This window comes from Lithobates pipiens, unplaced genomic scaffold, assembly GCF_037356315.1.
Source record: "Lithobates pipiens isolate NorthernLeopardFrog02 unplaced genomic scaffold, aLitPip1_a1.2 Scaffold_23, whole genome shotgun sequence".
In the NCBI taxonomy this organism is placed as follows: Eukaryota; Metazoa; Chordata; class Amphibia; order Anura; family Ranidae; genus Lithobates; species Lithobates pipiens.
In genome coordinates, this window is record NW_027507785.1 from 51,790,029 (window position 1) to 51,805,028 (window position 15,000).

The 15,000-nt window shown below is 42.5% G+C and overlaps 1 protein-coding gene across 1 annotated transcript in view; it reads left to right on the forward strand.

The window, feature by feature from the left end:
- The window catches only part of PLXND1 (plexin D1), a gene marked incomplete in the record, with an annotated part of 185,350 nt that overhangs the window by 90,677 nt on the left and 79,673 nt on the right, over positions 1-15,000 (forward strand). Inside the window, 3 exon segments of the mRNA XM_077451599.1 lie at positions 6,740-6,844; positions 7,409-7,498; positions 10,268-10,361. Coding sequence (XP_077307725.1) covers positions 6,740-6,844; positions 7,409-7,498; positions 10,268-10,361 — 289 coding nt within the window.

Genomic DNA, 15,000 nt, shown 5'->3' on the forward strand with positions numbered 1-15,000 from the left:
CCTGAGTGCTCCATGTCTAGTCCCGTACCCCCGGCCTGAGCGCTCCATCTCTAGTCCCGCACCCCCAGCCTGAGCGCTCCATCTCTAGTCCCGCACCCCCGGCCTGAGGGCTCCATGTCTAGTCCCGCACCCCCAGCCTGAGCGCTCCATCTCTAGTCCCGCACCCCCGACCTGAACGCTCCATCTCTAGTTCCACACCCCCAGCCTGAGCGCTCTATCTCTAGTCCCGCACTCCCAGCCTGAGCGCTCCATCTTTAGTCCCGCACCCCCAGCCTGATCGATCCATCTCTAGTCCCGCACCCCCAGCCTGAGCGCTCCATCTCTAGTCCCGCACCCCCGGCCTGAGCGCTCCATCTCTAGTCCCGCACCCCCGGCCTGAGCGCTCCATCTCTAGTCCCGCACCCCTGGCCTGAGTGCTCCATGTCTAGTCCCGCACCCCCGGCCTGAGTGCTCCATGTCTAGTCCCGTACCCCCGGCCTGAGCGCTCCATCTCTAGTCCCGCACTCCCAGCCTGAGCGCTCCATCTCTAGTCCCGCACTCCCAGCCTGAGCGCTCCATCTCTAGTCCCGCACCCCCAGCCTGATCGATCCATCTCTAGTCCCGCACCTCCGGTCTGAGCGCTCCATCTCTAGTCCCGCACCCTCAGCCTGAGCGTTCCATCTCTAGTCACCCTCCGCCTGAGCGCTCCATCTCTAGTCCCGCACCCCCAGCCTGATCGATCCATCTCTAGTCCCGCACCTCCGGCCTGGGCGCTCCATCTCTAGTCCTGCACCCTCAGCCTGAGCGCTCCATCTGTAGACCCGCACCCTCTGCCTGAGCGCTCCATCTCTAGTCCCGCACCCCCGACCTGAGCGTTCCATCTCTAGTCCCGCACCTCCGGCCTGAGCGCTCCATCTGTAGACCCGCACCCTCTGCCTGAGCGCTCCATCTCTAGTCCCGCACCCCCGACCTGAGCGTTCCATCTCTAGTCCCGCACCCCCGACCTGAGCGTTCCATCTCTAGTCCCGCACCCCCGACCTGAGCGTTCCATCTCTAGTCCCGCACCCTCAGCCTGAGCGCTCCATCTGTAGACCCGCACCCTCTGCCTGAGCGCTCCATCTCTAGTCCCGCACCCCCGACCTGAGCGTTCCATCTCTAGTCCCGCACCCCCGACCTGAGCGTTCCATCTCTAGTCCCGCACCCCCGACCTGAGCGTTCCATCTCTAGTCCCGCACCCTCAGCCTGAGCGCTCCATCTGTAGACCCGCACCCTCTGCCTGAGCGCTCCATCTCTAGTCCCGCACCCCCGACCTGAGCGTTCCATCTCTAGTCCCGCACCCCCGACCTGAGCGTTCCATCTCTAATCCCGCACCCCCAGCCTGAGTGCTCCAATTCTAGTCCCACTAGCGGCCGAATAGCGCCGCTAAAACGACGGTAAAGCAGCGCTAAATATAGCACTGCTTTACCGCCGACGCCTCAACCACCCCCGCGTAAAAGGGGCCAAACACACAAAGTCTATTCCATTGACAAAATTGTTACAATGTTTATACTTTGATTCTTGGCAGACTGCCCAGTTTTTCTCTTCCTTTCTTTTGAGGGCTTCAGAAGAGCAGAGAGAATTCTTTTCATAGAAAGAATTTTGAAGCACTTTAGTCAAAGATCACGATAACGATTCCCGGCGATTAATTGTGCAGCTCTAATGGACACAGATCGCAATATGGAATCTCCTATCTATATTTGTTGTTGCAAGGAAAACTAAAATAAAGCATTTGTTTATGTCGGATCTTTCAGTTTTTTCAAATTCTGCGCGTTCGTTCTCGTTTGTTAAAATAATAACCCGAAAATTCGGACGAAAATGCATTCAGACTTAAACGAATGCACATGTCTAGTTAAAAGAAAAAAAATGTATTGCTAGTTCATGATTGGATGATGGAAGTCAGCATAGCCTTTGCTCATTTACTAAGCTCTCGAGAAACTGCTCTTGCGCAGTGCACAGTCTATTTGCCTTTAGTAAATCAACCCCACTGTATGTATTTCCTATGTTCCTCAGCTCCATCTAGTGGTCATAATTTGGTATATTACTACAGCCCATATTAACCACTTCCCGACCGGCGCACACCGATGTACGTCGGCAGGATGGCACGGACAGGCAAAATGGGCGTACAGATACATCCCTTTAAATTTTCTGCTGTGCCATTATGTGCACGCCGGTCGGGAGTCCGATTGCGGGTCTCGATCGCCGCGGGGATACCCGCGATCGTCTCACGGGGAGGAAGAACAGGGAGATGCTAAAGTAAACAAGCATCTCCCTGTTCTGCCTAGCAACAGTGACACTGATCTCTGCTCCCCTGTGATTGGAGCAGAGATCAGTGATATGTAAAACACAGCCACGCCCCCCACAGTTAGAAACACTCCCCAAGGACACACTTAACCCCTACACTGACACCTAGTGGTTAACCCTATTCACTGCCAGTGTCATTTACACACGAATCAGTGCATTTGTATAGCACTGATTGATTGCTATATAAATGACAATGGTCCCAAAAATGTGTCAAAAATGTTCCGACGTGTCCGCCATAATGTCGCAGTAACAATAAAAAATCGCTGATCGCCGCCATTACTAGTAAAAAAATTTTTTTATAAAAATGCCATTAAGCTATCCCCTATTTTGTAAACGCTAGAACTTTTGCGCAAACCAATCAACTGCTTATTGCACTTTTTTTATTATTATTTTTTTTTTTTACCAAAAATATGTAGAAGAATACATATCAGCCTAAACGGTGGAAATTTTTTTTTTTTAGGGGGATATTTATTATAGCAAAAAGTAAAAAATAATGTGTTTTTTTTTCAAAATTGTCGCTCTTTTTTTGTTTATAGCGCAAAGGGGTGATCAAAGGCCAACAAAAGAAAGCTCTATTTGTGGGGAAAAAATGGACATCAATTTTGTTTGGGAGCCACGTCGCACGACCGCGCAATTGTCAGTTAAAGCGACGCAGTGCCGAATTGCAAAAACTGGTCTGGTCTTTGGCCAGCCAAATGGTCCGGGGCTGAAAGCGGTTAAAAGAAGAGAACATAAGCTAAAGAACAATTGTTTTTGCCCGATTAGCAGCAAACGAATGTTCCTGTAGATTCAGTAAACAAATGGCTTTTCTTATAACTACACCCCTTAGGTTGTTGGGGTGTCAGACTCTGTACTTTCAGAAAAGAAGAAAAGGAGGTGCAATCAATCATCAGTTATATTTAGTAAGTCCAGCCACCTATTTTTCAAACACGCCCGGCTTTTTCATTTGACGGGAGTTCTACTTATGTGCATGCTGTGCGTCCGCAGGGCACGCCGGGTTCGCTGTACAGCAGCTGGCAGGGCTCAGCTTTCCTTTAACCCTTCTATGACCGAATGGGCCGTGACTTTGCTGAATCGGCGTCTGCTCACCGGGCCTGATCCCGAAGCCCCGGCTGCTGTGGGCAAAACACATGGTCCGGGGATGTCAGCGTGTGCCTGCGTGCCCAACGGCCATGTGATCGCTCTCCTTGGCCTTTTACCCCCCCCCCCAGACTCCGCTCTGTGCCTTACTTTAAGGTCACCAAGGGATAAAAATATCACAGATCAGCTGAAATCCCCCCTCCCCCCGGGACCTGCAAGGTTAAATCCACCCTGATGTTCAACATCCTTTTGCATTGGGTGAACACACAGGAGCCTTCAAGGAAATCTATGAATTATTTTTTTTTAAATGCTAGTTGCCTGGCCTTTATAATTATTATTTATTATTATTATTATTATTATTATTTAAGGTACTTATATAGCGCCGTCAATTTACGCAGTGCTTTACATGTACATTCACATAGGTCCCTACCCTCAAGGAGCTTACAATCTAAGGTCCCCAACTCACATTCATATACTGGGGCGGAAGTCAATTAACCTACCAGCATGTCTTTGGAGTGTGGGAGGAAACCGGAGTACCCGGAGGAAACCCACGCAGGCACAGGGAGAACATGCAAACTCCAGGCAGGTAGTGCCGTGGTTGGGATACGAACCAGCAATCCTTTTTACTGCTAGGAAAGAGTGCTACCCACTACACCGCTGTGCCACCCACTGCACCGCTGTGCCACCCACTACACAGCTGTGCCACCCACTGCACCGCTGTGCCACCCACTGCACCGCTGTGTCACCCACTGCACCGCTGTGCCACCCAATACACCACTGTGCCACCCACTACAATGCTGTGCCACCCACTACACCACCATGCCACCCACTACACCACCATGCCACCCACTGCACCACTGTGCTATCCACTACACCGCTGTGCCACCCACTGCACCACTGTGCTACCCACTACACCACTGTGCCACCCACTACACCGCTGTGCTATCCACTACACCGCTGTGCTACCCAATGCACTGCTGTAATACCCACTACACCGCTGTGCTATCCACTACACCGCTGTGCTATCCACTACACCGCTGTGCCACCCACTGCACCACTGTGCTACCCACTACCCCGCTGTGCTACCCACTACCCCGCTGTGCTACCCACTACACCGCTGTGCTACCCACTACACCGCTGTGCTACCCACTACCCCGCTGTGCTACCCACTACCCCGCTGTGCTACCCACTACACCGCTGTGCTATCCACTACACCACTGTGCTACCCTTTTTATGGCAATCCAATAATTTTTATGCTAAGGTTTAATTGTCTTATATTTCTATTTTAAGAAAAGCCTGGATACTTTCCTAAATACACAATTATTATTATTATACAGGTTTTATATAGCGCCAACAGTTTGCTCAGCGCTTTACAACAATAATACATAATATAACTGGGTACTGACATTTATAGGTAACGTTGATCCGGGGAAAATCCAATTGCCTCTCTGGGATCAGGAAGGATTTTTTTTTGGGGGGGGGGGGGGGGGGGTTTCGCCTTCCTCTTGACAACTGTGGGTATAGGATTGTGTATATGAGATTGTATATTTTTATTTATATTATTTATATTTATATATTTATTTATATTGTTGATTTTCTTTTTTTTCTTTTTTTTTGTATGGTTGAACTAGATGGATTTGTGTCTTTTTTTCAACCTGACTAACTATGTAACAATGGGGGAAATATTATTAATATTATAAATTATTATTAACATTGTTTTATAGATTAATATTATTATTATAAATATGATTATAAAATAATGTTATTATAATTTTTTATTATTAGTATTATTAATAATAAATATATTATAGATTCAGATTGGGAACAATTGTATACAGTGCCTTGAAAAAGTATTCATACCCTGTGTAATTTTCCACATTTTGTCATGTTACAACCAAAAATGTAAATGTATTTTATTGGGATTTTATGTGATAGACCAACACAAAGTGGCACATAATTGTGAAGTGGAAGGAAAATGATAAATGGTTTTCAACATTTTTCACAAATACATATGTGAAAAGTGTGGGGGGTACATTTGTATGGCGCCCCCCGGAGTCAATACTTTGTAGAACCGCCTTTCACTGCAATTACAGCTGCAAGTCTTTTTGGGGGTGTCTCTACCAGCTTTGCACATCTAGAGAGGGACATTGTTGCCCATTCTTCTTCTTTGCAAAATATCTCAAGCTCTGTCAGATTGGATGGAGAGCGTCTGTGAACATCCCCAGAAAAGTCTTGCCCCAGATTCTCAATTCTTTTGCAGACTCTAACAGGTTTTCTTTTAAGATTGTCCTGTATTTGGCTCCATCCATCTTCCCATCAACTCTGACCAGCTTCCCTGTCCCTGCTGAAGAAAATCATCCCCACCACATAATGCTGCCACCATCATGTTTCACAGTGGGGATGGTGTGTTCAGGGTGATGTTCATTGTTAGTTTCTCCCACACATAGCGTTTTGCTTTTAGGCTAAAAGTTAAATTTTGCTCTCATCTGACCAGATCACCTTCTTCCACATGTTTCCCCCACATGGCTTCTCACAAACTGCAAACAGGACTTCTTATGACTTTCTTTCACCAATGTCTTTCTTCTTGCCACTCTTCCATAAAGGGCAGATTTGTGGAGAGACGACTAATAGTTGTCCTGTGGACAGATTCTCCCCCCTGAGCTGTGGATCTCTACAGCTCCTCCAGAGTTATCATGGGCCTCTTGGCTGCTTTTCTGATGAATGCTCTCCTTGCCCGGCCTGGTCAGTTTAGGTGGACGGCCATGTCTTGGTAGGTTTGCAGTTGTGCCATATTCTTTCCATTTTCGGATGATGGATTGAACAGAGCTCCGTGAGATGTTCAAAGCTTGGGAGATTTTTTTATAACCTAACCCTGCTTTATACTTCTCCACAACTTTATCCCTGACCTGTCTGGTGTGTTCCTTGGCCTTCATGATGTGGTTTGTTCACTAAGGTTTTCTAACAAACCTCTGAGGGCTTCACGGAACATCTACATTTATGCTGAGATTAAATGACACACAGGTGGACGCTATTTACTAATTAGGTGACTTCTGAAGGCAATTGGTTCCACTAGATTTTAGTGAGGGGTATCAGAGTAAAGGGGTCTGAATACAAATGCACGCCAAACTTTTCACATATTTATTTGTAAAAAATGTTGCAAACCATTTATCATTTTCCTTCCACTTCACAATTATGAGCCACTTTGTGTTGGTCTATCACATAAAATCCCAATAAAATACATTTACATTTTTTGGTTGTAACGTGACAAAAATGTGGAACATTTCAGGGGGTATGAATACTTTTTGAAGGCACTGTATGACTGAGGTATCTTCTCTTACAGAGTACAGAAGACTGCCCCCAGATAACGACCACCTACCTTCCCCCCACACCGACCGGGATCGCCACAGAGGTCACCCTGTCCTTGGCCAACGTCAACGTGACAAAGGTAAAAATTACGAGTTTTATTATTTGTTTTATTACTTCATGTAACATTCCATAGGTGAGCCAATCACAACAGTCTCTGTACCAGAGGAGCTTACACTCTAATGCCCCCCCCCCCCCACAGTCACACACTATTATTATATATTTATATAGCTCTGACATATACCGCAGTGCTGTACAGAGAACCATATACATCAGCCTCCAAGGAGTTTATATTTTTATGATGTCATAATGTATTATTAAAGGGGAACTCCAGCCAAATGTTTTTCAGTTTTATCTGGAGTTCGGAGATCATTCTCCCCGGCCTTCCTCAGTGGGGAGTACATTCCGTAGGCACACAGCGGGGCCACGTTAGGGTAGAACCCGATTACTTGACTAGTATATTTTGGGGGAGGAAACTGCAGCACTCCGCTGTAAGAAACCTACATGAGCGCAGGGAGAACATACAAACTCCATGCAGATAAAGTGCCTGTGCAAAAGGGAGTTCAGCCCATAGTGGTGACCACTGAGCCCCAGAACTCCCCCATACACAATACAGACTGAACACACCTTCTGTGTCTCCTCCTAGGATCTGGGCTTGGAATGTGACTTTGGACTACAACAGACCTTCCCGGCCAAGTGGATGAATTCCTCCTCCGTCTCATGCAGTAATGTCCTGGTAAGATAACGGCATGCCTTCCCTGGTCACCCTTTGTATGCTCCCATGGCATTGCCCCGCATGTCACCGCCAGTCTATAGGGAGGACACTGCGGGGGCTGTGTGTGCCATAGAAAGCCGCATTGTGTGTCGCTGCATCTTTGTGTCCTTCACTGGGATCACATGAATAGATACTTTATGGTAAAGAAAGTTCACCCCCCACTTTACATAGGGGACTGTTATCTGAACTGTGATAATATATAGGAGACAGAAACATCTATTTATCTCTTTTATCTATCTATATCCATCTATCTTCTTTCTATTTAACCTTCTGTCTATGTATCTAACATCTATCTTTCTATCTATCTGTCTATCTATGTATTCAAGATCTATCTATATTCTATCTATTTAACCTTCTGTCTATGTATCCAATATCTCTATCTATCTATCTATCTATCTATCTATCTATCTATCTATCTATCTATCTATATCTTCTACCTATCTATTTATCATCTATCTATTAAACCTTCTGTATATGTATCCAATATCTATCTATCTATCTATCTATCTATCTATCTATCTATCTATCTATCTATCTATCTATCTATCTATCTATCCAAGATCTATCTATCTTCTATCTATTTAACAATATGTCTATGTATCCAATATCTATCTATCTATCTATCTATCTATCTATCGATCTATCTATCTATCTATCTATCTATCAAAGATCTATCTATCTATTTAACCTTCTGTCTAGGTATCCAATATCTCTTTATCTATCTTCTATCTATCTATCTATCTATCTATCTATCTATCTATCTGTCTATCTATCTATCTATTTAACCTTCTGTCTATGTATCCAAGATCTATCTATCTATCAAAGATCTATCTATCCAAGATCTATTTAACCTTCTGTCCATGTATCTATCTATCTATCTACCTATCTATCTATATATTTATCATCTATCTATTTAACCTTCTGTATATGTATCAAATTTCTATCTATCTATCTATCTATCTATCTATCGTTTATCTATTTAACCTTCTGTCCATGTATCTATCGATCGATCGATCGATCTATCTTCTATCTATTTAACAATATGTCTATGTATCCAATATCTATCTTTCTATCTATCTGTCTATTTATGTATCCAAGATTTATCTATCTATTTAACCTTCTGTCTAGGTATCCAATATCTCTCTCTCTATCTGTCTATCTATCTTCTATCTATTTAACAATCTGTCTATGTATCCAATATCTATCTATCTATCTATCTAGCTATCTATCTAGCTATCTAACCTTCAGTCTATGTATCCAAATCTATCTATGTATCCAATATCTCTCTCTCTCTATCTTTCTATCTATCTATTTAACCTTTTATGTATCCAATATCTATCTATATTTCTATCTATCTATCAAAGATCTATCTATCTTCTATCTATTTAACCTTCCATCAATGTATCCAATATCTATCTACCGTATATATCTCTTTATCTATCTATCTATCTATCTATCTGTCTGTCTGTCTGTCTTATTTACTCTTCTGTCTATGTATATATCTAACATTTCATTATCTATCTATTTAACTGTCTTTCTATATATCCAATATCTATCTATCTATCTATATATAAATGTGTGTGTTTTAACTATCTCTCTCTCTCTTTTTTTATTTGTGTATTTTTTAACAAACATTTCCACACATGGAATCTGCTCGTTTCCCATCTTTGGTTCCTGTGTTCCGTGTAGCACACTCTCCCTTCAAGTTTGCTGTAAAACAATAAAAACGAAAGTCGAAGTAAAATTTGAGGATTTGTTCAGATGGGTATTCTGAGTCTATCTGGCCTCCTGCCTGAATGATCCATATTCTCCAGACCCCGGGTTTTGCAGCTGACTGTCCGGCGTGTTAAGCCCGGGGTCGAGGAAGGAGATTCACGTATATCAGTCTGCAAGTGCCTGGAACCCCCTTTGGATGCATCAAACAAGGCTCAAAGCAAGTTTAGCTTACAGAAATCCTGTGTTGTCCAGTAATCTTTTCGGCATTTAAGCCCTGATGAAGGAGGTTTTGAGTTCCCAAAACGCGTTGCCTGTTGTTACTGCCCTTTTGTCATGAGCAATAAAGACTGTCAGGACTCATATTAGATTTGTGGCACTCTCACCTCTTCTACACTCTATGATCTCCAGTACAGCTTTTATATCTCAATAAAAGAGAAGTTGTAAGCTTGCTGAACAAATAGGTGTGCACACGGGGTGTGCCGGTGTGCCTGGGCACACCCCAGATTTCCCCTGCTGTCCGCCTGTATGCCCCCTGCAGCACTTCCGGCTTACCTCCTCTCCTGGCGGCTACTACTGCGGGCACACAGGAGGGGGTTTCAGGATGGAGAGCAGGGGAAGGGGCTGGCAAATATTTAATTTACCGCCCCTTCCTTTTTGTGAATGAACACAGCAAGTGATCAATTAAAAACACATTTTGGGTGTTTCGTTTGGGGATTTAGAAGTCCCTTCATCGGGGCTTAAATGCTGGCAGTGGTGGAGAAAAATACCATTGATATATGGGTGGTGAGCGCGGTAGGAAGTAGGAAACTGCAACAAAGTTTGTTAAAATCCCTGCAATGTACAGAGATCACCCGAGAGGGGAATGTTTTTTGTTTTTTTTTTCTCAACAAAAGTAGAGTTACGCTTTAAATACATAATGGTTTAGTGTTCTGTTCACATCACAAGGAAAAAGTTTCCGTGTATCCAGAATAAGAATCCAGTACACATTGCTTTCTTTTTATGTTACCTATTAAGCTCCACACTTCAGAAAGCAGCCGAAAATTCCAAGTGAACCTGCAGCTCACCAACCGTCCTGGCAAGTTCCTTGACAATCCCAACGCAGTCACCGGTAAGTTACATTGTTTCCCGTATTCTGATTCTTTTTTTTTTTTTTTTTGGTTACGGTATTTGGGATCTTGTAGATGACCTCCATCCATCATCATATGTTCCTCTGATCCTTCTCCAGCAGATGATGTGGTCTTATATATAAATGTACAGAATATAACTGGGTACTGACATTTATAGGTAAAGTTGATCCGGGGAAAATCCTATTGCCTCCCGGGGAGGATCAGGAAGGAATTTTTTCCCCCGCTGTAGCATATTGGATCGTGCTTTTCTGTTTTCTTTTTATTTTTTTTAGCCTTCCTCTGGATCAACTGTGGGTATAGGATTATGTATATGTGATTGCAGGCATGTACTGGCCATAGGGACTACCGGGAGTTTCCCGGTGGGCCGATGGCTCAGTGGGCCACTCTGATGTAAGGGGGCTGGTGATGGGACACTTTGATGTAAGGGGGCTGCTGATGGGACACTCTGATGTAAGGGGGTGCTGATGGGACACTCTGATGTAAGGGGAGCTGGTGATGGGACACTCTGATGTAAGGGGGTGCTGATGGGACACTCTGATGTAAGGGGAGCTGGTGATGGGACACTCTGATGTAAGGGGAGCTGGTGATGGGACACTCTGATGTAAGGGGGCTGTTGATGGGACACTCTGATGTAAGAGGTGCTGATGGAAAAATATTAAGTAAGGGGGCTGCTCATGGGGCACTCTGATGTAAAGGGGTGCTGATAGGACACTCTGATGTAAGGGGGCTGCTGGTGGGACACTCTGATGTAAGGGGGCTGCTGGTGGGACACTCTGATGTAAGGGGGCTGTTCATGGGACACTCTGATGTAAGGGGGTGCTGATGGGACACTTTGTTGTAAGTGGCTGGTGATGGGACACTCAAAATGTAAGTGGGCCATTCTGGATGAAGTCCAGGGCCGAATTTCTGTCCCAGTCCAGCCCGGTGTGATTGTATATATTTTTTATTGTATTTATTTATTTTTTATGGTTCAACCTGACTAACTATGTAACTATGGGGGGGAAATATTATTAATATTATTATAAATTATTATTATAATCATATCATGATATATATAGATATAATATATCATTGTTTTATATATTAATATTATTATAACAATGATTGTAAAATAGTTATTTTATTATTATTATTATAAATTAATTTATAAATAAATATAAAATAAATAAATAAATAATTTATTATAAATAAAATAAATTATTATTTTTATTATTAGTATTATTAATAATAAATATATAAAAAATTCAGATTGGGATTGTATACAGTGCCTTGAAAAGGTATTTATACCCCGTGCAATTTTCCACATTTTGTCCTGTTACAACCAAAAACATAAATGTATTTTATGGGATAGACCACTGATATGCAATTAGCGGGCCTCCAGCTGTTGCAAAACTACAAGTCCCATCATGCCTCTGCCTCTGGGTGTCATGCTTGTGGTTGTCAGAGTCTTGCAATGCCTCATGGGACTTGTAGTTCTGAAACAGCTGGAGGTCCGCTAATTGCATATCCCTGGGATAGACCAACACAAAGTGGCACATAATTGCAAGAATGCTTTGCTGGGGTTTTCGCCTTCCTCTGGATCAACTGTGGGTATAGGATTGTGTATATGGGATTGTATATATTTTTTATTGTATTTATTTATTTTTTATGGTTGAACTAGACGGACTTGTGTCTTTTTTTCAACTATGGGGGGGGGAAATATTATTAATATTATTATAAATTATTATTAACATTGTTTTATATATTAATATTATTATAACAATGATTATAAAATAGTTATTTTATTATTATTATTATAAATTAATTTATAAATAAATAAATCTAAAATAAATAAATAATATATTATAAATAAAATAAATTATTATTTTTATTATTAGTATTATTAATAATAAATATATAAAAAATTCAGATTGGGATTGTATACAGTGCCTTGAAAAGGTATTCATACCCCGTGTAATTTTCCACATTTTGTCCTGTTACAACCAAAAACATAAATGTATTTTATGGGATAGACCAACACAAAGTGGCACATAATTGCAAGAATGCTTTGCTGGGGTTTTTTTGCCTTCTTCTGGATCATCTGTGGGTATAGGATTGGGTATATGGGATTGTATGATTTTATTTTTATTTTTTTGGTTGAACTAGATGGACTTGTGTCTTTTTTCAACCTGACCAACTATGTAACTATATATACAGAGAGACAGCACAGACAGATAACAGGGTGCTGAGTGTGACCGCACTCCCCAGAAATAATAACATTTCTACTGAGGAAAGTTACAGGAAGTATTATCAGTGCGGAGGGGGAGCTGGGCCATCATTTTTGTTCATGTAGCGCTGAAATCTTCACACCCGCTGAGCACACAGGGAGTAACTGTACACTCAGCATACAGATTGTTAAAGCAATTAAATTAGACAGCTGTATAGTTATTTATATTATCATAATATTATTATTATAATTTTTAATAAATTAATATAATATACATAAATATATTTTATATATATATATATATATATATATATATATATATATATATATATATATATATATATATATATATACTGTATATTGTAAATAATTATTTTTTGTATAATATAATAACTTTTAAGGCCTCATGCACACAGGATGTGAAAAAGGACACTTTTACAGACATTTGAATTTTTTTTTTCTGCCTCTAAATGCCCTTTTATTTTAGCATATGTGTCCATGCACACATTGGCGTTTAGAGGCAGAAAAAGGTTACGGAAAGAGTTATGGCTAGGGCTAAGCTTAGGTTAGGGTTATGGCTAGGGTTCATGTTATGCAAAACCAGAGAAAATTCCCAGCTCAACTCGCCAACCAGTTTGCTTACCAGGGTTAAGCTTAGGTTAGGGTTATGGCTAGGGCTTGTGTTATGGCTAGGGTTAGTGTTTTGGTCAGGGTTAGGCTTAGGTTAGTGTTATGGCTAGGGTTAGGCTTGGGTTAGGATTATGGCTAGGGTTAGGCTTGGGTTAGGATTATGGCTAGGGTTAGGCTTGGGTTAGGATTATGGCTAGGGTTAGGCTTGGGTTAGTGTTATGGCTAGGGTTTGTGTTATGGCTAGGGTTAGGCTTGGGTTAGGGTTATAGCTAGGGTTAATGTTATGGCTAGGGGTAGGGTTGGGTTAGGGTTATAGCTAGGGTTAATTTTATGCCTAGGGGTAGGGTTAGGCTAGGGTTTATGTTATGGCTACGGTTAAGCTTAGGTTAAGGTTATGGCTATGCTTAGTGTTATGGCTAGAGTTAGGCTTGGGTTAGGGTTATGGCTAGGGTTAGGATTATGGCTAGGGTTAGGCTTGGGTTAGGATTATGGCTAAGGTTAGGCTTGGGTTAGGATTATGGCTAGGGTTAGTGTTAAGGCTAGGGGTAGGGTTATGGCTAGGGTTAGGCTAGGGTTAATGTTATGGCTATGGTTAAGCTTAGGTTAAGGTTATGGCTATGGTTAGTGTTATGTCTAGGGTAAGGCTTGGGTTAGGGTTAGTGTTATGGCTAGGGTTAGGGTTAGAGCTAATTTCTCTTGCAGGATGGAGGTTAGGGTTAAACTAGGGTTAGGGTTTTGGTTGGTGTTATGGCTAGGGTTATGTTTTTGGATAGTGTTATGGCTAGGGTTTGGGTTTTGGTTAGTGTTATGGCTAGTGTTAGGGTTTTGGTTAGTGTTATGGCTAGTGTTAGGGTTTTGGTTAGTGTTATAGCTAGTGTTAGGGTTTTGGTTAGTGTTATGGCTAGTGTTAGGGTTTTGGTTAGTGTTATGGCTAGTGTTAGGGTTTTGGTTAGTGTTATGGCTAGGGTTAGGGTTAGGCAAGGGTTAGAGGTATGGCTAGGGTTAGGGTTAGAGCTAATTTCTCTTGCAGGGTGGAGGTTATGGTTGGGTTAAGGTTTTGATCAGTGTTATGGCTAGGGTTAGGGTTAGGCTACAGTTATAGGTATGGCTAGGGTTAGATCTCATTTCTCTTGCAGGAGGGACACGAGGAACAGAGATGGATGGACCATTTGCTTGGGAGGGGCTTCTCTGCAGAAGGGATGGGCTGGGACAAGGGTCAAAAAGCAGACTATGTGATTGTGCTTTACAAAGTTGCACACAAGTAGCATGTATATCATACAGGTGTGATTTGTATGCGACATTTTAGGGCTTACATTGAAGTCTATGGCCCTCAAGTCACATGAAATTTGGACCAAAGTAGTGCAGGAACTACTTGAAAATTGCTGCCATTTTAAGTCGCACAGAAACTCATTGGGAAATATGGTGTGCGAATTGTCATGCGACTTTGGAGTCCAAAGTCGCATGACAAGTCGCACAACTGTGAATTGCGCCTTACACCTACTTCATATTAAAACAAAATGATGAGGCTGAGACGAACAGGAAGGCATAAAGTAGGAATTTAGATCTTTGCAATAAAAAATAAAGTCAAATAAAACACACATTTCTTATTTCCGCATTGGGAATTAAAGCCTCGTGTCGAATGCTCGATCTGAATGGCAGTTAAAGCTGTATCTTATTTCTCCAATAAATTGAATTAAACATAATGTCTCCACTTTACATATCCTACATCTGCAGTCTGTGGCTTTGCCAAGTTGTTTTTCCATACACGGGCAGTCATTCTTCTT